The sequence below is a fragment of the Semicossyphus pulcher genome, unplaced genomic scaffold (assembly GCF_022749685.1).
Source record: "Semicossyphus pulcher isolate SPU_LCO1_2020_fin unplaced genomic scaffold, fSemPul1.0.p SCAF_14, whole genome shotgun sequence".
Lineage (NCBI taxonomy): Eukaryota > Metazoa > Chordata > Actinopteri > Labriformes > Labridae > Semicossyphus > Semicossyphus pulcher.
In genome coordinates this window covers 17,572,214-17,599,757 of record NW_027211648.1, presented here as the reverse complement: position 1 = coordinate 17,599,757, position 27,544 = coordinate 17,572,214, and the positions used below count along the sequence as shown (strand labels likewise).

At 42.5% G+C, this 27,544-nt stretch overlaps 2 protein-coding genes across 2 annotated transcripts; both read right to left on the bottom strand.

The window, feature by feature from the left end:
* Positions 1-5,954: 5,954 nt before the first annotated feature.
* LOC138591722 (glutathione-specific gamma-glutamylcyclotransferase 1-like) lies at positions 5,955-7,266 on the bottom strand. The gene is made up of 3 exons (XM_069662392.1): positions 7,096-7,266; positions 6,891-6,926; positions 5,955-6,374 (listed from the first exon to the last, which is right to left on the bottom strand). Exons 1-3 carry the CDS (start codon positions 7,264-7,266, stop codon positions 5,955-5,957), a joined length of 627 nt encoding a protein of 208 aa, XP_069518493.1.
* Positions 7,267-8,596: 1,330 nt separating this feature from the next.
* Positions 8,597-15,697, bottom strand: LOC138590989 (delta-like protein 4). The gene is made up of 11 exons (XM_069661453.1): positions 15,380-15,697; positions 15,031-15,282; positions 14,598-14,655; positions 13,821-14,081; positions 12,667-12,727; positions 12,385-12,515; positions 12,106-12,275; positions 11,625-11,844; positions 10,778-11,519; positions 10,580-10,688; positions 8,597-9,948 (listed from the first exon to the last, which is right to left on the bottom strand). The coding sequence occupies exons 1-11, from the start codon at positions 15,431-15,433 to the stop codon at positions 9,943-9,945; spliced, it is 2,064 nt and encodes a 687-aa protein (XP_069517554.1). The 5' UTR covers positions 15,434-15,697; the 3' UTR covers positions 8,597-9,942.
* Between the last annotated feature and the right edge of the window lie 11,847 nt (positions 15,698-27,544).

Sequence of the window (27,544 nt, the reverse complement as noted above, 5' to 3'; positions counted from 1 at the left end):
GGAAATAGCTAGCCTGGCTTTGCCCAAAGGTAACAAAGCCTAGTTAGCACAGATAAGCTAATGTGTCCTGATGATTTTTCCTGGTGCACATCACTAGCATATTGACCGTTTTGATTTAGCGTGAAATGTCTGGTCAACTACAAATGTTGGTGTAATAGCTTATTAGTTCAAATGATAGTATGCTAACACGACTAAGTTGGCGAACATGTTAAAAATTATACCTGCCAATCAGTGTGTTAGCATTGTCACTAAGCGCGTTAGCATGTCCATGTTAGCATTTAGCTCAAGTTCCAGCTCACAGGGTGGCAGCAGGTTGGTTGTATTGTGTTAATAAAGTGAGAGAAAATGTGAATTCCCTCTTTATTAGTGTTAATTGTACTATGCTACATGGTACACACTCAGTTTCTGTTGACATCATACAAAACAATTTCGACATAGCTGTGGTGTTTAAAGTTAGAACAGATACAGAACTCAAGGTGACACTGCGATCTCATGAAGCCATTTCCCCTCAGGGCCCGACACCCCTCGGCCAGGCACGGGCAGCTGTGATGTGTTTGAGTATAAAAGAGATTAGGGGAATGAAATTAAGAGCAGCAAAAGTGGCGTTCCTCAGGGATATAAAGCAGGCTAATGAAGCAGGAGGCCGCTCTCTGGCTGGAGCTTTCATTTTGTAAGGCCTGGTTCAGTCCCCATCCTGCTCCAAACAGATTGGATTAAAAGATCCAGTCAGTGTGAGTCATGTCCTGTTTGGATGAGAAGAAACAATTTTTTACACTAACCGCTGATGATGATGAATGGATTAAAGAGTGCTGTTTATCATTGCACAACGATGGATGAGGCTTAACTCATTCACGTGTGGGGCAGACAATAAGACAAACCAGATCAGCCTTTTGATTTAAGCTTTCAGAAAGCTGCACGTTCAGTAAAATAATCAACACACGGAGCATTAGTTTCAGTTTCTTTTTGTTGATTTATTGTCGTTTAAAAGAAGGCTTGTGGTTTACTGCCAAATCATTAGCCTTTGTTTCTGCCTTAATGGACGGCCTTCCTCTGGTGGTGAAGTGGCCCTCATGACCACAGAGCACTCACGTCCACTGGCAGCAGCCCAGCGAGGGGTGAGCTGACCCTCAGAGGACAAAGCTGACCTCCCAATATGAGAGGGCTGGGGCTCTGAAGAGGATGGACTCCATTAGTGGCCCAATCACTTTCTCTTTAACTCACTTCCAGGGTGACCTTCAGCCCCGCGCTGACCAGGCCAAGGTCAAGGGTCAGGGTTCAGATTAGGTACACATTTGCATGCAGGTGGAGGTTCAGAAATGCTTCAGTGGGAACAATGTTTTTGGGGATGTGTGAAGGCTATTCTGCATTGTGATAGGCCAAACACACGTCCTTATGACGTGACCTCAGTCTCCACTTTGTGTGTGTTCCTTATAATCAGCGTGCACTCTGTTCAGAAGATAATGACTGACATCTATTCCTGGAGAGCGAGTGACCTCAGGAAGGGTAATAATATGGATTAAGGGTTCAAAGTTCAAAGGAAACTCAATGTATCTATGCATATGATTTGTAACTTTTAAGCATATTTTAATAGAACAAGCTTTTATGTTAGATTGTATGTGGTTTTATAGATTCACAAGATATGCACTAAGATTAGACAACGTCAGACAGTCAGAGACATGATTTGTACCTTACTTTGTAAGTGTCCTCTGACTCTGTGACCCCAGGGTTTCATATGTCCTCTGCACCTCTCCAAAGAGCCCTAACAGTGTGGTAAGGGGCTTTTATTGATTAGCTTATCTTTATTGTTAAAGCTAAAGAGAGGCCACAAGCAGGCAGTTGTAAATGCAAAATGCTTATTTCAGTCTTCATAAAGAAGAAATAACAGCGTTTACAGAGCAGGAGGTCTATTTGTCGCAGCTGATGATGATTTCAACATTGTTTTGACACTGAACATACTTGTCTATGTACCGCATTGTTTTGTGTCTGGATGTCTGGGTGGAGAGGGTGAGTTTTGGGGTTGTTTGTATGAGGAAAAGACACAGGATGAAATGACTCCACTCATACTCAGAGACTCAACTTAATCCATTATGAGTAAGCACCTTGCAACAGCGGTAACAAAAAAATTCCTTTTAACTGGCAGAAACCTCAAGCAGAGCCAGACTCATGGTCTCATGGCTGAGACCGGATGGGGCGACAAAGAGAGACAGAGCGAGTACAAGTATGATGATAATAGATACTAATAATATTCGGACAAATTATAATATAAAAAACCCTGCAATTCTGTTAACCTTTGGCTAACTGATTTATATGCTTTTAAACGTTAGCAAACCACCAATGGCTACATTATTGGCCCAGATAGTTTTATATACTTGTCATTTACCTGAAACTAAAATGTTTCTTTGACTACCACAAAAAATGTGTCGGCCTAAATAATACTAAGCCCGTCTCCCATGTGCTTCACTTTGTAATTGCCAGAAAGAAATTATGGGTGCTTCCTGAAAGTGTGCTTGAATGACAAAAAGTGTGGACAGTTGGCAAACAGGTTGGTCAAAGATCATTGTTCATCATTGCACAATGACGGATAAGTCTAAACTCTTTCACGTGTTGGGCAGAAAATAAGACAAGCAGCTAACGCCTATGCTACAAACCAGATCAGCCTTTTGATGTAAGCTTTCAGAAAGCTGCACGTTCAATAAAATAATCAACACACGGAGCAGTGGCTCACCTTGCCCCACTCCCCCCTAATCCAAACGTTTGAGCTTTTACCTCCGTTTTTATGCACCTCTTCTCTATATGCTCTGTAGCTAGCTGTTGACAAGTTGGTAACTGGTGCTTGTAGACTACACAGATGATGGTTAACTTATAACTAAGTAGATGTTGGTTGTGTTAGCTTATTCACTGGAAATCATCTGAGTAAGTGTTCCTCCCTTAAAGTCGAGGTTAAATGAAAAATGTCATTTTAATCCTTTCAGATCCCCGGTAATATTGTGCATCTATTTGACAATATAAGCCAAAAAAAATACAGAAAATCAATTTCTTCGTATTCTTATATCAAAATTCGATAATCAATCTGCAACATTTAGCCGCAGAGCACCAAGAACGCTCGGTCAGTTAGCTAGCTACTGCGCTGTGGGGAACGTCTGTCTTCACCCACTTCTCAACGATCAAATCAAATCCCTCAAATCATATGTCCCGCCTGCACGTCCTTTTTCACTAGGAAATACGTCACGATACGGAAGCTAGATACTCTCGAAATGCCGTTTCAGCTCGACTTTAAGTAAAACTGAAAGCTGTCCCCAGCTGCAGAGACGTCGCAGGCATCAGCTGATGGGTTAGACAGTGATGTCACCCTCATATGGAAGTACCTCTGACTGCTACACTAGTACACGTCCCCGCATGCATACTGATCCGTAACAGTTATATGTCAGACCGCAGCAGAGAGCTCTGTGTGCTGCATCTTTGTTGTAGGAGAATGTAACTTGTGTGGATGCTACCAAACTTCTTAATAAAAGAAAAAGCAAAGCCACTGAAAAGCTACGGAGAAATGTTTGTTTAACTACTTACGTCGCTATTTGTAGCGCAGTTACTGCCCAACACTAACAAAAACATCTGTAATAGTCATAAAATATGTATGACTTATCATTATAGTAATTGTATCAGTGTGAGTCCAGCAGGTCTGCAACATGGATCTAAAGGGATCTTTATTGAGACGACAAAGAACAAGAACTCCAGGGAAGATATAACGTTAGTAACATGCATTAATAGGAAATGAATGCATACAGATAACATGAATACAAACAGACAGAGAGAGAGGACGACGCAGAAGCTCGGTGTGTCAGATCCCCCAGCAGTCTAAGCCTGTAGCAGCATAACTAGGGGCTGGTCTAAGCCAGAGCCAGCCCTAACTATAAGCTCCACAGAAGAGGGGCCTTATAATTGAAGGCCCTGCCTCCAATACTACTCTTTAGGTACCACAAGCAGGCCTGCATCCTGGGAGCGCAGTGTTCTGGAGGGGTAATATGAGCTCTTTAAAATATGAAGGTCACCATTAAAAGCTTTGTTTCACACCTGTTCATGACTGTACATGTGCAGCTTATTAGGGCAGCCTGGTGAACTGAATTGCAATAATCCAGTGTAGAAGAAACAAAAGCATGGAAAGGTTTATCTTCACTTGTTTGAAACAGGTTGCGGATTCATTAAGAGAAACAAAAACAAATAAACTTGGAGGCAGACAGAACATCATTCCATGACTCATTAGTTAATGTTGTTAGTGTACAGCATACTAAAACCAGTTGTGTGTATCATGTGTTAGCATGTTGTGCCATAATAAACCACAAACAAACATTTCTGGGGTTGACTCATCGCTGTGTTTCCTTGGACAATTTCATTACCTCTTTAAAACCAAAACACTGTGTATCACAGAGCAGAGGGAACCATGTGCTCTGCTCGGAATCTGTTTTTTAATGATTAAGCAACAGCAAGAGCCACAAACAGTATGCCATAGATCAGTTTTATCACTTCCTGTAAAAGAACAACCACTGGACAGATTGCTTCAGTTATGTAAGGAAATACATCCGTATCAGCTGTCCCTGTCCCTGTCTTAGCGCGTTACTTGGTCAGAACATGTGAGCTGTAGGTGGACTGTATGTTCCTGTCTCGCAGCTCAAACCTTTGACCTACTTTTGAGCTAATTTCTAGGAACGTAGAGCAGCATGCCGCAGACTTGTGCTGCGGCATGATGTGGGCTTGTTTGGCCAGGGTTGTAACTACTCTTTCAAAAAAGGCTGACTTCAGCATATGCACATGTTTTTGAAACGTGCCCCAGACCGGGAAAGAAACCCTATCTGCACCCCCACCCCCAAGCCAAGGCCCTATACGCTCTGTCTATACTGTAAGGGCAGGAGGTCTTCCATGGTGTTTACTGTCCTCCATAGCGGGCTGTGTTCACTCAAAGTGCAGCTCCACTGGACAAGCAGTGTGTGATTCATACTTGATTCTTAACTGTAAAGTTTCTCTACTCTTGGTTTAACATATATATATATATCATGCATGAACAAACCATAAAATCAGCTTAGATACTCTAGATGTTTGGGCACTTTATATGCATGTCGTGTAATTCATATTGACATGGATGTAGTGTTTGGGAACGCTGGCATCTAAAATGGATTTTCACAGAAAGATTTATGTGTTTGAGGAACTCTTGGCTGCACAACAGGAGTTTTAAAATATGGGCACACGATGTCTCACAGAGCTCAAGAGGTTAAAGACGCAGGCATTATGAAAGATTGGGTTTTGATAAGCGTCCAAAAAATATGGTTGTTTCGAATAAATGCATGAATAAACTGCAGTGTAAATGAAAGATATAAAGGTGCCTCTGCCCGTGCACTTAACATGTTACCTTCCTAAAGGAAAGTCAGTTTTTTCTGCGTGCCAGAGGCTACAGCTGTAAATTCCTCTGCCACGTGATGCAGGAGCAAGAGGCCAGGGGGCCTGTCTTCAGCTGCAGGCCTATATATATAGGAGGCTTGAGCCACAGGAGACAACAAACAGTGAACAACATTAACATACAGATTTGAGTGTTTTTTATTAAAACACATTTATAAAAATGTACACAGTATACAGTATATTACTTCTGAGACCCTTTTACAACAAAGGAGTAAGACATTAAGTATTTACAGTTAAAAGTGTGATTTTAAAAGCATCAGATGCTTCTGGAGTTTGTATACAGTTTATAGAAAGCGTGTTTTAAGTTCTCTGTTGAAAAATCTTAAGTGAGAAGGTCGAAGGTAGAAGTTTTATTTGTAAGCCACCAAAAAAAGTCCCCACATTTATTTGTTCCTTTAAAGCGAATCAGGTTTTCCTCTTTAAAGCACCAAATACCCATAAACATGTGATGAACACTACCCTTTACCCCTGTATATAAAAATATGATAATTTAATGAGGTGGTAGTATTTTATGTAGCGCCCAGCAGGAGTGTTTTATGGTCTGGGAGTTTGATCCCTCCACAGTCACTGAAAATGTTCAGAACAGCCGCCTCGATAGAGAAGAGGTGCTCGTCCTCTACCTCGGGACAGTACAACCTCATGAACTCCGCCAGGCGGACCAGGTATTCAATGTTGTGGCCTGTGTTGCCCCTGCAGATGGCAATCTGCGCGGCGATCTCCGTGTCCGAGGCGGGGCCGAGGTAGATTGGGTTGTCTGAAGTGGCGATGTAGACGAGGGCCAGCATAGGAGCCTGAGTCTTCTCCTTTGGGATGAACTCCACCATCTGTGTTATGTAACCTCCGAGCACCATTTCCCTCATGTTCAGATACTGAAGGGACTCTTCGATCTGGTAATCTGTCACTTCATAGGCCACTCCCCAAGTGCACGCCTGCATGGACAAACAAGCAGAGGGGAGAATCAGTAGTGAGCATAGATTCACTGCATGTTGATGTTAGAACAAATACAGACTGTAAATGGTTATGAACATGCCAATACCCAAGGGAACTATGTTCTGTATTTAGGGAACGTGCACAGTTGGAAAAGAGAAAAAAATGTACTTTCTTGGGACTATTTCTTATTCTGACCCTATTGACTCAGTTAAAGTACCTTTATAACTTTATACACATGTTTGATGACATCAATTTTTTTAACAAGTTGATTTCAAATAAGGATAAGAATGGGTTTACTCACTTTCCCCACAGCATCACTGGGTTCTACAGGTATAATAATGTATATAGCATTAACTGTATGGTATCTACCCTGAGTTAAGTCTACTTTAGGGTGTTTACCTGTAGTAAGATGGCACATTTGAGAAGTAAAATGTTTTTTCTTAGAACGGTAGGAGTATAGAAAGTAAATTCACTTCTTCATGCTGTACACAGTATGAAAATAGAGCTTAACTTACCTCCTGATCCTCCACTAGTGTGACCACTCTGCCAGGCTGTGGAGAGCAAAGACATATGAGCACATAAAACCATAACAACAAGTTTTATACCCTATTTATACAGTTTTAGTACTATTACGAAACTATGATCAACGTAAAGCCAACAGAAAACACTTTAACTATTTAAAGAGCAATATACTATAAAAGTAAATGAATGTAATCTCACCTTCTCTTTGTCCCCTCGATAAAAATCATCTCCATGCCAGAAGCGCCTTTTGTATCCGTTAATGTAGCCGATTTTGCTTTTCTTGTATGCAAAGTCTGGTTTCCACACCAAAGAGCCATATCCAAATATCCACAGGCTGCTCTTTTCTCTCACGATGTCCTGAGGTTTCATTGTGATAGCTTGGCTGATGGTTAAAGGCATGTATAGCCTCTAACTACTTCTGGAAACAGGTTGTTTTTGTCGTCCTATACATTCCGACACATCCTGCTGTCACTATAATAAAGTCCTGAAGGCTGAAATACTCTTTTGAAATCTTGATACAGTCTCGTAGACAGTGTCACGACTATTTTTAACACCAATGCCTCCAAAAATACCGTTTGAACGTGTAGATACTGTCCCTTTCCTCTTCTGCATCGTTGGACAAACACGTGTATTTGTTGTTCAGAGACGTCAGAGCGAGAGCGTCTTGACCAATGAAATCACAGAAGGGGCGGGGTTATGTTACGGATAAACCAATCAGGATCATTGTAGCAGTAACATTTCAGGGAGCCTTGGGAAAAAAAGTTTCCATACATTGTGGGCTGCTGCAGTAACAAGACAGTAAGATACACACTTGGCCCCAGTTTGAACTGATATATTATTCGAAAGATTAATTGAATGTGTTAGCTAGAATTTAGTTGTGGCAACAAAAAGGACATAATTATTTCTTTCTCACAACAACTCTTGTCTATTGGACATGAGACATTCAATTGTTTGCTTCAAAAAAATAGCAATGATTGGATTTTTCTAAACTATGTTCAAAGACATTTGAATATTAGGTTACTATTTTATTTGAAATAAAGTGAGAGCACTTGTTGTACTCTTGAGTTTCAAACAGTCAGTTATAGTCCAGCAGATAATCACATTACATACAGTATAAATAGCTGGGACTGTTATACCAGCGCTCTCCTAAGCTCATTAAGTGTCTGTGTTCTGTTCATGTCTGTCTGTGCCCACACAAGCTGATCACCTATGAATGACTGCCACAGATCATTTGACCTCTGCCTGTGTTACTGTGAATGACATACAGTACATTGTGATGAGCAAACAGGTAAAAGATGATGAAAGTTTTCCTTCCAACTTCATACAAAGCTTACTGCCCCCATGTGGTAGTAAGAGACATTGGTCAGTTTTTGAGATTGTACGCTTTAAGATTAGCTGCATGAGTGTAGGTAAATAATATGTAACTTGCTGGTGTACGCTGGGTTTTTATGGTCCTCTGCCTTTATGTGTGGGGCCCATGTTTGCGATGCTCACGCTCTAGTAGCCAAAGGACATAACGCAGATTGTGTCATTGACATGTGCGAGCAAATGACGAGTTTTGTTCCTCACATCTGACTCCATCCCCTCCCCTCTTTCAGTTTACAGCCAGAGCAGAGATAACTTATCACAGATCTATTCCCTTTGTTCCTGAGAGCTTCAAAAGTAAATCTAAATACAGAAGTAGGTCAGAGCATTTGAGGACTGTAGAAAGACCACAAGGATTCTTTATTTTCACATACAAATATGTCTCTAAATATATAAATCTTTTTGTCGTCCTTACATTACTGCCAATGACAACACTGTCCACTGAATGATTGCTAGCACACTGATTTCACATCACGCTGACACAGGTGTCGGGGACAGAGACATGGAGTTATTAGAAATGCTGCCAGGCCAAATATATGACAATGAAGCCACCACGTCCACACCAGCTGACTCAGATATGTTTCTAGATGATTCCAACATGTAAATTAGGATCTCTTTTCGACCACTTTGAAGACCAACAAACAAACAGTGTACCAGATATGTATTCATTGTTTCTTTTTATGACAAAAAATAATAAAATAAAACACCAACACTTTTAAAAATAATTTCACCTTTCCTGGGCGTCAACTTAAAACAGATTCTAATCTCGACATATAAATATACAGTATATACAAAATAATCTTATAAAACATACAAAGATCAGTGCTTCATATTCTTAAATAACTCATGAAATACTAATCTGACAAATAACATTATTGGTTCAGTAATTTCCTTTGAAGGCGTCCTTGGTACGATAGTCACTTCATGTATTTCTTGGTCTTTATTTAAGGGTGATTTTGCATAATAAAAAAGGGCCTTATCATGAGTGTCCCTGCATGGAGCTGAGGCATGTTGCATCGTTTGATCTTTTATCTCCAATTTTCTGTGCAAAGAAACCAAGATAAGGCGGGGCACAATATGTTTTTAAACATGTATATAAGGCTTTGTGATCTAGGCTGCATACATTCTTTATTAAAAAAGGATTTACAAAACTGATAACCCTAATATTCTTCAAAAATGAACCGTTTTCAGTAGTTTTTTTGATTTAGCACAATGCTGATTTTTGTTTGCATAGCGCATTGCAGGCCACAGAAAATGGAAAAAGTCTGGCTCCTTCTCCAGGCTCGTTGGCAGTAAGTTGATTCGTTGATTGCTGATTACTGCAATAAGGTGGAGAGGAGCGCATCAAGATAGTCCTCTAATCAACACGCACGCATGAACGTTTCGGCCGGAAGCCCTTGGATGAACTTGGACGGAGCAGAAAAGGGTCTGACTGGACAACATCGAAGGCGCGTTCACAGGTCAGACGTCCTTATTATATCCTGCAGTCTTTTTCAGTCTTTACATTCTCACAAAGATTAGTAGCTTTAGTTCTGTTGAAGTCCGAGAGCTCGCCGGGCTCCATCCAGTTATCAAGTTTTCAAGAGCAGCAACTTGCATTTAAATAAATCCCAGTCTCTCTATGCTTGTAAACAGTCCACAAGAAATCCAATGTTGACAGTGAATAATATCCTCCATTTATTATACCTGAAAGAGAGAAACATATAAAGGTTAAAGACTACTTTAGCAGTAAATGTTTTAAGTGATATAACACAAAATGTCACTATCTTTCACAGAATGAGGTAATACAATGGTGATTGAGCCTATGGCCCACTGATGAAAGCCTTCGCTTTTGTAGTATTACAGACTGGGTGTCTGTGGCGACTTTTGCGAAAAAAAAATCACAAGCAGCGCCCAGTTAGTGACACGTTTTCCATAAGCCAGCTGGTTGGTCTGCCAGAGAGGGTAGGCGGAGCTAAGCGGCTGCTTTTCTGGTCTCTGCAAGTGTTTCGAGTAAAAAGTAATCTACTATGGCTGAACAAACAAAGAAAAGATCGATGACTACAGATACAACTTCAAAAATAAGTGAAAATCCAAAGAAAAAGAAACAAACTCGACGCTCAGATGAAGGCAAACAGTCTAAAAAGGAAAGTGACCGTCAGCGAGGAAAATCAAGAGTTACAACCGTAACAAAGAGAGCCAACCGTAGACATCTGGTTGTCTCAGACATATGCGCTCACAATAGCCTTTAATCGCCATTAGGTGCCACCAAATGGAACAGGACTGAGAACTTCGAGATTATTTTTTTAAAGGCTATTATTGAATGAAAAAAGCTTACCTCAGTTGCAATGATGCATTCATTTTTCTCCTCTGCTAGTACAAAGACGGACTGGTACATTGAGTCTCTGGAAGAACATATTGTTGATATTCTACCCTCTGGCCGTTCACTGTGAAGGGAAGATACATTACATCAGTTATGAAGCAAAAAATTCAACTTCAAATCTTCATTTTTAACTGTTAAACAAAGAGCTCTTACCTGTACATTCTACTCAAATGCTTTTTTTCTTCTATTGTCTTTTCACAGTATTCATCTTTGTCCAGTAGGGACAGTTCATCCCTGTACCCCGAGGAGAATTTATAGTCCAGGTGGTAGTGGTTGATGTGTTTGTGGTTCGACTTTTCCCTGGGACATTCCACCTCCAAATCCATCTTTTTGTTGTTGTTCTTGAGCTCTAAAGTGGAGATGAGGTTCTCTTTCTGAAAGTCACTCTTGGAGAGGTTGTTCATGGTCTCCGAGTCCTGCTCCTTTTTTCTCTGCTTCTTCACGTGACGTATGACCACCACCACCATGCAGAGCAGCACTAAAACACCCACCAGGCCTACTCCAAAACAAATGGCCGCCAAGCTCAACTTGTCAGAGGACTCCCCACCTATGTTGGGGCTGGGGGTGTTGGGTGAAGGCACGTCGTTGATCTGGCACTGGGGGCCGCTGTAGTGGGCAGGGCAGATGCAGGAGGGCGGGCCTTTTGCGGTGGCGGTGCAGGTTCCACCGTTCAGGCAGGGTTTGGAGGCACAGCGGTCTGTTGGCTTGTCACAGTGGCGGCCTGTGAACCCTGGTGAGCAGGTGCAGGTGTAGCCGTTGATGCGGTCGATGCAGGTGGAGCCGTTTGCGCAGGGGTTCCTGTCACACTCGTTGATGTTGATCTCACAGTGCAGGCCGGTGAAGCCGGAGCGGCAGCTGCACCGGCTGAGGTTAGCCTGGATCACACAGTGTCCACCTATGACACCCAGACATTAAAGCCTCAATATACAATATACTCAATTCACAAATATACAAAAGGGGAAGAATTATTTTGATCATATTATTATTAGATTATATTTACCGTTTGCACATTGCAGTGAGGTACATTTATCCACTTTCTTCTCACAGTTGAGTCCAGTGTAGCCTGCAGGACACTCACACATGTAACTATGCCCATTATCCGTCTCTTTGCACTTGCCACCATGGAAGCAGGGTGTATCTGCGCAGGTCAGCATCTTGTGTTCACAGTGTTTCCCTTCAAACCCATGCGCGCACACACACCTATAGCCAGTCTCAGAGTCCTGCAGGGAAAAACACATAAAGTTTATCAAAAAGCTCCCCCTCACGTGTGCTTTTAAAAATCACATCCTGTTCAGGACTGCCCCAACGAACCCCATTACCATTATTCTAAAGTCTATTTACAGTACGCGCTCTGTGAACTGGGTCATCCACTGACTTGACAATCGATAGCATCCTCCTGGACGAGCAGATAGACCGAGGCAAAAACAAAAACAGGAAAGCCTGTGTTGTGGGAAAGGAGAGAGAGAGACTTCCGGACTCACCAGGCAGTGGCCTCCGTTGCGACAGGGCTGGCTGTCACACTCCCTGACCTCTAAGTCACAGTTGACCCCGGTGAAGCCCGGCAGGCAGGTGCAGGTGTAGCTGCCCTGGCCCGTGTTCAGACAGGTGGCCCCGTTGGCGCAAGGTTTGTGGTGGGTGCAGTAGTTCAGGTCTGTAAACAAATGGGTAAAAACACTGTTTAATAAACAGATATATCATTTCATTCTATTTTCTTTGTTTGATTTTTCCCATGCAGATCAAAGAGAGGGGTATTTACACACCTTGGTCACAAAAGATGCCTCCCCAGCCTTCTTTGCAGGTGCACTGCCACTGCTCTTTACACGTACCATGTTTACAGGATGGATGGAGTTTACACACATCACAAAAGAGGCCCTGCCAGCCCTCTCTGCATCTGTTCACACATAAATCAACACATGACTGATGGCTCACACACAAATAAGCACTCATGTCCTGCCTTCTAACAACAGAAGTCAAAGGTCTGCTCATTGCCTTATGTTTGAGAAGTTTGATGCAAATAAAAATAAAAGTAAACGAATACTCACTTGCATTCTCCGGGTAATGTGCAGTTTCCATTCTTTTCATTGCACCCTTCAAGACATATTGCTGTAAGAGAAAAAAAACAAGACAGGGATATTTAAGGCTCCATGTTTCTAATTTGTCATTTATAACAAGCTTTTAATAAGGCTTTTATGACTTCTTAATGCTTCTCTTCCCACAATAAAACCTGTTACCTGACAATTTCAAAGGAAAAGATAATTTTCCGCGCCTGCCCTGTCCTGTATGTGACATTGATTTTTCATGGTTTATAGTCTTAAACGGCTGGTTAGTGCGCAGCAGATGCTTGTTCTCACAAAAAGCAGGACAGCTGCCCCCATTGTTACCGGTGGGCAGTGCGAGCCCTGTTTGCAGCTGCTGCCCTACACCGCCTCAACAATAGAGCCCCGCAATTTAGTGGCGTGTGGCGGGCGATAATGCCGCGATTAACCCCGGCGTGCGCTGCTGGGCGACCACCGCCTTGGATTAAACTGCACGCGCCCACAGAGAGAGTGGGCTCTGTCGTCAAATTTCACCTCAACCGCTCCTCTTTCTGATGGTGTTTGGCTAGCTTACATCCAAAAACACACACCTGTTATCATGTAACAGGTAATTTGGACATTAGAGCTCGGAAAAAAGCTCTTTATTTAGTCTGAAAAAAATCGTAGCGTCCCGGAGTACTTCCGGTAGTTTCCCAGCAAGCACTGGGGCGTACTGCCAAACGTTATTGTTCTTCTTATTAAGGAGTTGAGCTATGTGCCTTGCTTATAATTAAGTGTAAAGTGTAAAGTGTTGCGTTGCAGTGTGTTTGCTGATGTCTTTGTGCTTGAACATTGTTGTATTGCACTCATGTTGCTAGTTTTGGTGTGTACCGTGGGTGGGGTTGAGAATGTACATCAAAGTTAAAAAAAACAAAAAAAACAACATAGCCAATTTGACCAATAAATAAAATGTAATAAACAACAAAGCACTCAAAATTCCTAAATGTCTAACTTTTTTTAATTCTTGTAAATTAAGCTAAAAGTATGTAGGTGTGGGCCGTGACCTAATTGAAGCTAACTCCCTTTGGAGTGGCTGTTGCCTTGCCTACCTAAAACCTGCCTTGTGACCTTTTATCACAAACAAAGGAAAGTGTCCATATGGTGTCTTTACTCTTGCTTACGTTCTTGGCAGTATTCTCCCTTCCATCCCGGTAGACAGGCTATTTGCCCGTCAGGCTTGCAGGTGTAGTGGCCAAAATGGTCGTCTCTCGGAGCGCATATTTTGGAACAAGTGTCCCCGTAGTAATTGTCATTGCAGATGAAGCGGTATGAGTACCTTAGCTCCGTCTGCGTCCCGCCCTCATCCTGGGACCACTCAGGCCCTATTCCCAACTGTCTTTGGATGGCAAAAGAGCTAATCAAGAATTCAGGGTTGGTGGTGTCTGTGGATAACAGAACATAAAACAAATAAAGGTTAAAGCAGAAGTCTCAGTTTACAACAGTCTATGGATAGTTGATAAATCTAACTATTCCCATGACTACACACAATCTGCATACTTGAATTTCCTCTTCCTTTTACATGTGACTGTGAATCCCCTGTTATGAAGGACCTAACAAAAAAGGTGTAAAATACAGGAAAAGGCTGTCATGGGAATTTTTGGCAAGGCTTCATATTCTCACTTGAGCCTGCACACTTTCCCATGCACTCCCAAAATAAAACAAGGGAAGTGCGATTGTGTTGGAGAGATTTGATTGTAAAGAATTGTCGTGTGAGTCATAAGGCATCCTAGCAAACACGAATCCATGACGCTGAAAATGTTAGATGCATTTTTCCAGCACTCAGACTGAAGGTTATTCACAAAATGTTTGACAGATTAATATAAGTAACATAAGTATAGCTATGGCTTCACATGGTATGTCTCCCTCTAGTGGTGGACAGGCAAAGCGCGTCTCCTTACCTCCAGGTCGTTCCGCTGCAGGAGAATACCAGGCTTCAATAACTAATGAGAAAGCACCCTGCGGGGAATAATGAGGAAATAAACGTCAATAAAAACATATAAAAAAGACCAAAAGGAAAATTTTGTTGGGTTTTTTCTTTACTTGTTTATTCTTTACATAATTTGTTAGAAATGTTATCGTAATTTTGTCATAATTGCGCTATAATCTATCTTTACGCACAATGCAGACAATAGAGTGATGCAGTAAACTACTGAACTCTTGATCCACAATGATTGGCAAAAAAAATGCATGTTCATTAGATTTTAAAATGTATATATACTATATAAAATTAACACTAATTCACAACAAAATCACGTGAAAATCATATTAAATTTGGTGTGTACATATTTGGTTGGATTTTAGTCGTTATTCCAGCTGGACAGGTGCTCTTACCGGCCAGGTGAAGTTGAGCGGCAGACGCAGCCTGTCGTCCTGCTGCATGCTGAAGGAGTCGGTGCCCAGAACAGGTGTGGTGACTTTGCCAAATAAACACTTTCCGGGAGACACCACCGTCTGGAAGTTCTTCAAACAAACCCTGAAATAAGTCCTGCAGCCAGACGTGCTGCAACTAAGTCCATTTGCCAGCAAACCTTTAGTATTCTGAAAGTGATGGAGATCGATCTCGAATACACCTGATCCCAGAACCTAAAAGGATATGAAAAGTGAGCACAACAGAAACATGCAACAATTTTTCACTATAATAACATTTCCCTAATTTGCAAAGATTAAAACAAAAAGCTACCTGAGTAAATAACGTCATAACTATTGCGAGGATAGAAGTGAACCAAACGGCCATCCTTTAGAGTTTGATGTGCGTATCCTTAAAAAATCAGTTCGTCCTCCAGAAAAAACCGCTCCTATTCCAAGTGGTGATGACAAATAAAGTGATCAGAATAAATATAATCCGTCTTCTTATGCCTGTGAGACAAGATCCAGCTCCACGATCCGTATCCAGAGGAAGAATTAGGCAAAGACCGAGTTATCCAGTGCTTGAGGTTAGACAAATATCAGTAACGTCAATATCCACAAGTGAGTCTGTCTGCGGTCTTTCTGTTGCCCATCCATCGTGCCGGTCAGAGCGCGTGTGAGTCTGCTGAGCTGATGCGAGGCTGGTGCTGCCAACGGTGATGCGAGCATGTGGCGGAGCATCAGCGCATAGTGACTGCCAGTGAAGGATGCCTGACGTCCCTCCCAGTTTATATACGGCAAGTGTGATGCCATTACAGACACTGTCAGTCAGTAGACACCGCCCACTCAGCTCTCCACCTTCTTTTTGCCTTTATCACTATTATCGTCAAAATAATTGCACCTTTTTGTGCACTTTGCATGCAGATGATTCATCCCTGAAAACCGATTTGGGTATAACAAACAAAGTCAGGTTAATTTTGCAAATTGGGGAAGTTTTGGCAGTGATTAGAAAGTTATAAGAAATCATTACTTTCGGTCCAAGGATCAGTGACTGTGCGTCTTTACGCGCCCGGACGCGCGGTGTGGCTTCTGCACTTGTGACCTCGCAGCCTTCTCTCTTGTGTCTTGTGTTTATTTAAGATAGAGAGCACGAGGCGGGAGATGACTGCACAGCTGTGTGATAATGGATTCTTATTGCAAACACATCTTGTCAGTCATAAATCAGCAGAGGAGCCCGCGTTTTTGCGAAAATCTGGCGCGTAAAAGAGCAAAGATGGGCCGATGCAGGCTCGAAACAAATATTAATGTAATTGTTTTTTCTTGAGAAATACCAAAATTGTTTTCTCTCAGTTATTAATATTATTTGGCAAGAAAGACAGAAGCACACACAGAAAACACACACACACACACACACACACACACACACACACACACACACACACACACAAGCTTTGTACATATGCTGGGGTATGGAGAGGAAGAGGGACTATATATTTAACTTAAAGTCTGCTTATTATCCTTAAGAAAAAGACCATACCAAGCACCAGCACCCAGCTGTTCAGCTCATAATTCCTGCAATAGAAAACCAATTTGTATAAATTAAAGTCGAGATAATATCCTGGCAATGTTTGTTGAACTAACATCCTCTGCAGCCATTGAGAAAACGTTCTCTCCTTTCATGTTAAATAGGAAAAGAAAAATGAACTCTTAACAGTATATAAATGTTGCCGAGTAAATAAATCCAGATGCCATGTACATTTTTATCACATGTAAACTCATGCTGGGCACGGGCATTGTTACCTTTATCACCCCTGCAGCAGACCAACCTGTCTGCGAGGATTTACAGTGAGGGAACAGGATTCAGGAGCTGTTCCCTGGCCATGAAGGTGTCTGGCTGAACAGCTCCCCTGCTGAGATGACTTCATCCATAAGCCCCCACCTTTGACTTATAGGTTTGAGGTTCCACTTAAGGTCGGAGACAATGGACTATTGAGTCTGGAGCAGTGTGACTAAGAGGCCCGGACATCTCACAGCTCTGCTGTATCGAAAAGTTCCCACCATTGAGGATCAATGCAGCCCTGCGCAACGCTTTCATCCTGCATTCCTGCTCTGTTTCGCGTGTGAGAATCACTTTCATTCATGTATCTCTGAGGCTTCTCACTGGTTTATAAGGCTTCCACGGCCTCCAGAGCCTCATTAATCTCTTTTGTAGAGAGAAGTGTATCGTGTAATGGTGCTCCTGCCCTCCCTTCATACACGTCAAAACATCCATACACTTTAATATTTGATGGAGCATGGTTAAGGTTTCCCCACAGGGCCTCAGGTTACAGTTCCTTGTAGAGGTTTGGACTGTGCTGAACAAGCAGTGATGCCTGGATTGAAACTTCTTGACGCAGCATGAAGGAAAACACAGGCTGAATCAGATATAGAGAAGCGCTCTCAGTCTTAATATTTACCTAATAATCTCCTGATTTTATCTTTTATTTCTTATTTTGTGTATATAAAGCGGAGCCTGAATTAATAGGACATTTTAGCTGTATTCTTTATTTACTCTAGGCCAGTGCAAACAATATTCAAGAGGCTTTTTTTCTGCTGTGTTGCTCTAGAGTAAACACAGCCTTGGAAACAGACTTCGGCCCACAGCAGCTTTGTATAGGACATCATTTTTCTCTGTGACATTGTTTTGTAAAGCTGAATTCTGATCATTGGACTGCAGCTCAGCTGGCATCCCAACTTTAAAAATAACATTTTGATTAGGAGAAAGAAGCTCTGCTGGACTCGGACTTATTAGGCAATTTGCTTTTTATGAGAAAGCGGCTGATGCAATTGTTTGGTTCTTCAGCAGACTAATGTTTGTTCCCATCAAAGCTCGCATTCTCAACATTACTGATTTTAAATGTTTAAAATATTATGACTCCAAATACCAATAATTGAATCCAATCAGGGATGTGCTTTTTGGCTCGCTCTCTCTCTTTTAAATGTAAGCAAGTAACTCAACGCTGGCCAACACTCATACAACACTGTGTTGATACTTATCTATTTCCAAAACACATAAAATTCATGTGTCCCCCATCAATAAAGCTGGGATCAAAGACCTTCTTTAATTAAATTCACCTCTGCTAAATGTCAATCTGTGTTTACTGTGACCGACAGACCCGATGACGCGAGTACAAAGTCACCTGACGGAGACATAAAAACATTTCTCCTCAAAGTGCTTCTCCTCGCTGGGAAAAAACACGTTCTCCTCCCTCCATGTCGACTGCACGGCCTGACTTGGACCTGCTCTGGCCACTGATCCAATAGTATCAACAATCTGGGCAAGTGCAGTAGGAAATTAGCTACAGTGCTAACAGATGGCCCCTTTTAGTCCAGAAATCTGCCCTGTTTAATGCACAGCAGTTTAACACTTCTTTACAGCACATTTGATCTCTATGCCCCAATCTGTCCGGCCAATCAATGGGGCTTTTGATGTGCGCTGCCAACGGATCTGAGGCGTCTAAGCATGTCAACCCTCGGAGGAGAAATCACCTGCTGCCGCAATTAGAAAGACAAGGGGTGGTTTCTTTCTCTGGCAGGAACATGCTGCCCTGTATTAACTTCATACTGCAGTCAGATGTCTCTAAATAGATTTTTGGGGGATGTATGTTTCAGACAAGAGAGTTTCCAGAAAGACTTGTGTGCTTCAGCCAGGGATTAAATGTCAAATTAAGTGCTCAAGTCAAGGAGAAAACATGCAGCAAATTGCTTTGACAGAGCCAACTGATTAAAAGCATTTCTTTGTGCTCTGAATAAATAAAATCTGAGGTTAAATTAGTATTATTAAATGTGTCATTTTTGGCATCTGCGTTGCAAGCCTTTAAAATGTCATAAATTACCAATCTGAAATGAAAGTCTGCTCTCCCTCAGTTTAAACCTTCACCTGACATTATGTTTGCCTGTCTAATAAGAGCCCCGGTCGGCTGTGGAACTTTCCAGCCGCCCTCTTGTTAAACTGTTGACAAAATACAGCCGTGTCAGCACGCCTCTACCCTTACAGCACAACCAACAACACACTTCGGTCACTGACACCATGTCGTGATGCACTACACCTGAGTTACGGCTATTGAAAAGACGTCTGACGGCAGCGTTGTGACATCATTAATGCCTGCGGTGTAATTTACAGCTCAACAACACTGAGGGTTTGAAGGTTTCTGCTCACGCTGAAGTGCGTAAAACAGGTCGGGGTGATTGTGGGCCATGTGTGTAACAGCTGTCTGTGTGCCAGTGTACCACGAGACAGCAGCACATTCCTGCCTCCCCAACAGGCTGGGAACACCCCTTCAATACTCAGTATTGATCCTAGCAGACCCGCCCCACCTCTGACACATGGAGAGTCAGCGGGGAAAGGCATTAGCACATCTGTCACTCTAGCCAAATGATGTCACTTCCTGCTACATTTTAGAAGACACTTGTGTTATATGGTTCTGCCATCGTCCTGTTTCTTCTTTGTGTTCTACCTGAATTAAGCAATATCACACTCAAGGTCGTGCTGTTATACTTAATATCAGAATACCTGTGATTCAGTTTTAAAGATAACTACAGCCGTGCTGATATTCAGTATAACAGCACGACTCAAGTTTGATATTTTATACAGACTATTATTTTTAGTTAGTATAATCATTCCCTTTACTCGACAGAACTTAATTGTGGATGTCTACACGTCACTGCAGACCAGCTTCTTTGTGTAATGTACGTTTATCTGTGTGTTTCCATTTATCATGCAACCAATGACATAAGAGTCTGCTTTGGTGCATATGGGTGAGCATTTGCGCTAATTTACGCTAATTTAGGTATCCAGAACACCTGAAGCAGAACGTTATAAATTTAAGTTACAAGGCCCTGTGCTGTTATACTCTATATTAGCACTCTTGGAAAGCCTCTTGTCCAATCAGAACTAATTGTTGTATAACGGTAAATAAATATGTGGGCACATGAGAAACAAACATGTTTTTGTGTCCGACCGCTTATTGAGTGATTACCAGCGCAGGCCTAATTGTGAGAGTGGAAGAAGCTATGGTGGCCTTGAGGAAATCCTCCCAGACCAGAGTCAAAGCATCATCGTCTTACGCAAGACAAAACCTCCCAGCAGGAAAGGGAAAGAGATAAATGGAGGATAGGGAAGAGCGTGCTGGTGTGAAGAGGGCTGTTAAAGCCGCACCAGGAAGACCAGCCTGAGAACATGAACCCTCAGGCCCGCTGGAGTCGCAATTCAGACACTAATCTACCTGTTAATATGAGGTGTGAACAGGTGCATTCCCTTTATGTGCTGCACAACGGGGTCTCTGTTTCCTAAAGTGGTTTTGGCAGCACAGCTGCACCTCAGGCAGAGTTTGAAATAGATCCCATTAATTGCCTTTTATTGAAGTTGCTTGGCTTTGTGAATCAAGGGAAATTTTCATCAAAGTAAAAGCCTACATCAGTCTTCAAAGTTGAAGGATTTCAGCCTGAGGGGAAATTCAACAAAATCGCTGAACACCATCAGCGTGATTAGCGTCTAGTAATTTCACCTTGGCATGCCACGCTGTTAGATGCTGAGATTTGTTTCGACGAGAGCCTGTGATTCTGCTTTAATTATCCAGACACGTAATGATCTCTAATCTGCTTTTCTTCCTGCGCTTCCTGACCCCGGGCCACAACATCCATAATATTTGTGTTTATTTATACAGAAAGATCCAGAAGTATTTGTGGATGTTTTTTCCTTTGACGATTTGAAATGCCTATGTGCCCTTTTCCCATTGCACAAGCAGTTTCCTACCTTTGCTTCCGATTTCACCAACAGGGATTCTTGGAAAGTTGTTCTGCTTGCCTTTTCTGTGGGAGTGTTATTTTTCAGGGAATCACACGAGCAAGCTGAAGGTGAGAGACTTTCGAGGAACCGACGCTGTACCTTTGCTAGGCCTTGTCTTTGTCCTACCAAGAGTCATCAGGATCCTTTTCTGCAGCCTCGAAGCTGAAACGTGACCTTTTGTTTGGATTCCATTTAGCTAGCTGAACTGCAGCTGACCTCATAACTGCTCACTGTGTACATACACACAAACCCATCTCCACTCTGCAGCACAAACAACAGATGCAAATCCTTTTGTGCAGAGTGATTGTTCTCCAAGTGAACTGTGATATTAACAGCAGTGTACGGCACAGATGGAAGATGTTCCTGTGGGCTTCGCGGCATGTTTGACATCATTTAGGCTTCTCTCAATGCTTACCCAGCCTCATACAGAGACAACAAGGCCTGACTGGATGCTGGTTGATTAATTCTCTCAGTGGGAGCCGTGTGATGAGGACTGGGTGCAGCCTGTTTGTGCAGTAAAGCCTCATTGATGCTGGATCTTCTCTGGTGAGATTGTGTAGCGGGGCTGATGGATGTTCTGAAGCAGTGATGCATTCGGCCTCATTTCTGTAGCCCAGGAGGAGCTCCCTCCCTGCAAGGCCTAAATCAGGCTAAAGCTAATGGCTAATAGCTGTGGAGTGTTGTTCCAACTTGACCCCGTGAGTCCCAAGTTGCCCCACTTGTTACCCCTTTGACTCGGCTCTCATAGGCAATTTTCATGTCTCTGTCCGATATTTGACATCTCCCAAGAACTCTACACTCCCCAGACCACAGTCATAGAATACATGCTTTTTATATTCCCTCATTTAAAAAAGAGCCACGCGATGCAATGCTCACATTTCAAACCACCGATTTCTTCCTTATGAGGAAAAAACTAACATGTAAGAGGAGTGATTCCTCATCGCCTCCCCGATGGCGTAGCGGCAGAGCGATGCCCGTTATGCCGCTCCTTCATGCGTACATATGAATTCGATGTTTTCTTTCAAGGCTGCAGCACTTCTTGTGGATCTAGATGAATAGTTAAAGGTACCACGCAAATTAATCTCTCTGTTCGGAGCTCAGAGTTCTCATACACTCCACGATGATTTATTATCCTGGGTGATGAACGACACTGATAGTCTTAAGTGCCGACCTTGCACATTTCAGTGGGGGTCATTTGTTTTTCTTACAGGCCTGTGCTGTGGAAGCAGAGAAAAAAAATCAGTACAGTGAAATAATGTGATGCCAACTGTATCACACAGAGTTGTGGGTGTTTTTAGGTCTTTACATGGAAGCTCCCAATACGACTTTATTTATATATGTAGGGGGAAATGCTTAATGATTGGATAAAAAAATGGGACAATGTTATAGCCTGAAACAAATATTCTCCGAAATAATAAATTCAAGCATTTTCTACATAATCAACATATTATAACTGTTCAGTAAATGTATATTATATTTCTCTGCAGTGTGTACCCTCGGTCGTTACAAAAAGTGCCAGTGTAGTGAGTCTGACGACATAGTGTTGTGTAAAAGGTACAGACACACCTCTCCAGATTGTCTTTCAACCATATATTGACAACAATAACTGTCGTTATGGTGAAACAAAATATACACAGAGTTTCTCTCAGCGCCTTCACATAGAAACTCCCAGAGACAAAGATAAGGCTACATCCATTAACATTAAAAAATGATACACATAAAGGATTAAACATTCTGAGCTTTCTATGAGAAAAATATCCATGCATGTACCTACAGTCCTGTAGTTATGGAGGAGCAGGGTTTCTCTCACATAGCCTACATTCTCTTTGTGCCTGTGTTACATCATGAACAGTTAGCCTGCTAGCAAACACAGTCTCAGCAGCACACTCCAGCATTGCGTGGTATACAGCTTTAATTAACTCTAAACTCTAAAATTCCAAGCTTAGCTTACCATACTTCCTGTAATAAACCACAGCATTTGTTTTCTCTGTAAAAGTGTCTTATCTTAACAAAATAATGGACTTTACATTAAGTCCTAAAAACACAACATGTCAACAAAACAACATGCTAGCATAAATGCTAATACACCAATTTAAAAAGAACTCTGCTTCACTCCTTATAAAACTGGTTTCAATTTCACAATAACCTGTTCACAATGTAGCTAAAAAAACATCACACTACTAAACCAGGAGGTGTAAGAAGTAAATGTCTCTCATTACGCAGGTCTGAAATAAGTATAGGCTATCTTACCTAATAGAAGCTAAATGCCACATGAAAACAGGAAGTGTTTTACTTTACATACTGTGATAATTGTGTTAAATTTACCAGTGTATTATCTTAAAATTAATCAATCAAAGATTTACCAATGTGTTACCAATGACCTGGAGACAATTAAGGTATTTAAGTCAATATGCAAAACAATCATAAACATCTCTAACAATCAAGCCAACTGCAACAGAAGCACTGGCAAAGCCTCCAAGAGGTATCTTTGGTGTTCTTTACTGTTTGCGGGTTGATGTTCAGTGTGATCGGAAGATGTCGAGGACGGCAGCATTTAAAGCTGGTATTAGCAAGCTAAACTTTGTTACTTTGTTTTGTTGAGTTGTTAACACTATTTAAGATTGGTAGTGCAACAGAAGTGTGGCTGAGAGTTAGATTGGTAGCATGCTAGTGAGAAGAGTTAGTGGAAAATAATTCTACAAATAATTTTTAGCTTTATTTTGAGCAGCATTGAGCTGACCTGCAGCAGAAAACCAATTACTGAGCCTTTCATCTGTGTGACCAGATGCTAGCTTGACACTACCAGGGTCAGTTCTGCATAATGTGGTGGCACTAATTTTTATTATGGAAGTGCTGGTTATTTTGTTTTGTAGGCTTGCACTAGGAAGTTAGAGACCATTATAAAGCAAATTCAGTGCTGCAGGGGGCATGGTTGACGTGATGAAAGTTCATTAAGAAGGATTTGAGTAATGACTTTGCTACTGTCAGTCTTTGCATTAAAAGCTTTTATTAATGGATTTTATTTTGTTTTTGTTGACATGCCATCAATTGAAAGCGATACTTTACTTTCTCTGGTTATGGTAGTGACAAGTGTCCACTGGTCACTTCGTACTCGCTAACAGCCGTCCCCCTCCGCCCTCCACCTCCCGCCCTCTCACCCTCACCCCATCCTCGGCCTTACCCCGAGCCTGGGAGCGGAATTCTGGGAACATTTTTCCATGTGAAATGCCGAGGTCCAGTCGAGGGGTGTGACGCCAGTGCATTGTTCCAGCGGCAAAAAAAGGAACCGCTTGTGATGAGGCCAATTCCTGTTGGTCTCAAAAAAACAGGCACTTTCTCACACCGACTTCCTTCCTCATTGGACAGCACAAAACAATCCCAGACCAACCAGCAAAGCGAAAAAGAAAGAAAGAGAAGGGAAAAGAGCAGAAGGCGAGGAGAGATGGATCTGAAAATGTATTCTCAAACTGTGCAGGTTGTGTGTTTGTAGCTTAACCTGCAGTTTGTTGTGCAATCTCCAGTATTCACCTGTCTGTCCCTTTGAAAGGTAAAGGCCCTTTATCTGCAGAGACAGACCCTGCACAACATGCTAACCATCATGCATTGTGTGCTAACCTAGTGACAAACAGCAAGCTGCTCTTATCTTTACAGCCTGCACGATCATCATCACTTCAGTGAATCTCAGTCTGCTTTTTACTGTCCCTGAATGTTTGCTTTCGGTGATTGTGCTTTGGTTTTAAACTTTGCCATGCTTTGACTGATAATGTGAGAGACCTTTTGCCGCAGAGAAAACAGAAAACAAATGAAGAGTGCAGCAAGGCTCAACTGATCGAGAGAGCAGGACTCAGGAAGCACCTGCCTGCGTGGAGGACTGAGCATTTATCTGACCCCCGCTCACATCAGGTGGTTTCCTTGTTTACGTTATCTCCCTGCAGCTCCCTGCGGCCCCGCCACTATTGGCTGCCCTCAGCCACTCCTTTTCCACCACATTCATTGATCTTAAGAGGGCTTGCCACTTCCCTATTTCTCAGTTCCCACCAAAATGACTCAATAGAGTCCAAACCAACCCTTGGAGCTCACTGTCAAACAGAGAGGGATCGTTTTAATAACCCAAAAAACCCCGGGCTCGGTTTGACCTCTCACTTCTGTCCTCACAGCACAAACATGGCAGCCTTGAAGACTGCTTTCCTTTTCCTCCTCGTGCCTATACTCGGGCTCCGTGAAAACAAGTCGGCTCATCAATTAGCCTGACTGATAACCTTGATCCTGCTGTCCTCTTTGTCACCTGTATTGCTCAACCCTTACCCAGCTGGCAAGATTTAAACGCTGATCTGCCTGGGAGGTCATGGTTTTTAAATGTTTTCGGTCCGGAGCTCATTATTCCAGGAATCCTGTTGAGACAATGCTTTTTCGCAGCAGCATTTTTAATAGAAACATTATTGAGTTGTACGGCTGCTGAATGTTTCCTTTTCCCCTGTTGTTATAATTATGCTTAAATTGCAGCTTGGCGGTCTCGGTAATCGCTGCAGGTGGATCAGGCACAGGTGCTTTCTATAATTATAGTGCACATGAGATCCAGAAAATGATTATCTGGGCTAAATACATGTAATCAACCTCTGCAGATGCACATCTAAACTGTTGTATCAAATGTTTATTCTCACCAGGGGGCTGGTCTGAGCATCGTGTGTGTGCATGGGAGACACACACAGGGATATGCTGAGTATGTGTACGTGTGCCAAGATGCACCGCAGTGGAGGGCTTTAGCTCTGACGTCACAGATCCTGATGGTCAGCCAAGTGAGTCCTTATTTTGTATCTCAAACAGTCGAGGTATGACACAGTATGTTCTACCAAAGTTCAACGGCTGTAACAGGACATTTAATAGGACATTCTTATAGATACAATACGTCCTCATGACGCTCAATTTAAAGCCCTTCTCAATGGACGTTTTCCTCAGCTTGGCCTTTCCCTGGCCCTGCTTTCCGTACTATCTTGTTATCTCAGCAAGTGTTTCCTGCGAGCACCTCGATCCTCTCTGGGACATGTGGTAGAGCTCGCACCGTGTTACGTCCACGGGGTATTGTTCTCCCACAGTTTGACCGTCGTAAATTAGCTGGAAACGATTTGTCAGACATGAGAGGGGGGGGGGGGGAGCCAGGAAAGGGAAAAAAACAACAACAAAATCAGAGCCCTGATGTGGCCCCAGCAGTGAACCCAACACTGAACAGATATGCTAATAGTCGTCTAATTGCTGCCATTCAGGCCATTAAAAATATATCATCCAGGAGGTTTAACTGTTAGCTAACTGGAAGAAATTTTCTAATTTCATGCTTTACGTGAAACACTCCACATGTATCATTGTATGTGACAAGCTACTTTACAGTGAGGGATTGGACAATTTGGCATGTAAGCCCTTTAATGTGAAGGAAACTACCCACATGTTTGGCCTTCAACAAAGGAAATGGTACATTTCAGTAATGTACATATTTGTAACCGCCACTTCCATGTTGACTAAATGAAAAGTGTGTTTATTTGAAATCGCTGGAGGAACCGCCCCTGTTTATTCCGCAGCCTGATTCCGACAGACCATCAACATGACCCTCTTTAATGAGGGAATTCCTGAACATCAGAGGATGTCTCACGCACATCCTGGCCCTTAATCAGCCTTCATGCTCTCACCTGTGTATTCATCATCAAGGTCCCAGCGCAGTGATCTATTCTTGGGAGAGGTGACACATCCGTTTACTCACAAGGTTTCCCGGAAGGTACGTGCGGCCTCTCCACACTGAGTTTCGACTGAAATGAAATGCCTTCCTAACCTCAAATCGACGCAGTTTGGCTGCAGAAGAGAATTTTTGAGCTACAAAACTATGCCTTTCTGGCTTGGCCGTGATTTTCTGTCAAGGCCTACCCTGTACCATCCCCTCAGGGAGTCCTACTGTCAGTACGAGTGTTCCCATGGATGGGAATGACCCCCGGGGATGCGGAGATTGACAGTGAGCAGAGCGGGACCATGAATTAAAGGTCTCTGAAGAGTCAAGAGGCTTGTCAGAGAAGCAAAAATAAAAACATGTTATAAAGTAGGCCCACAACATTAGCATGCCCTTAGCTGTGACATGGGAACCCCACCACCCTAAACTATGCCTGCAGTCATTCCCCCCCGGACAGCAGGGGCGGGTCACACATGAGGCCCTGCTCGCAGCTGGGTTTACTCCCTGCTACCTCATGCCAGGCTCAACTATGCTGGGAACCAAGTTAAGCACACAACCTTGAGATCAGCCCTCGATACACGCAGAATCTCACACTGCTTTTGATATAAATCCAAATAAGTCACTGTTTTACAAAATTGCTTTGATAAGGAAATGTTGCTAGTCGAGGGAATAAGGGACCCTGGCAGTCATCAGGAGCGTGAAAAATGACCGTGATTCAGTAGGAAAACAACTTCCCGCACTGTAAAATAACAATATTCCTGCAAGTGTAGGGGAAATCAGAAGGAAGTTCCTCCCTTATAGGAGAGGGGATTGTTCTCCGGGCTTTGATTGTTTATGCAAAGCTAAGCATGTTTGCTTTAAATTATGTCACAATGTATCACAGTAGTGCTTCCAGTTTAGTACAAGAACAAATACTGCATGGCTCATTTGGAATGACTGTGCATTTGTTTAGCTCTGCATCT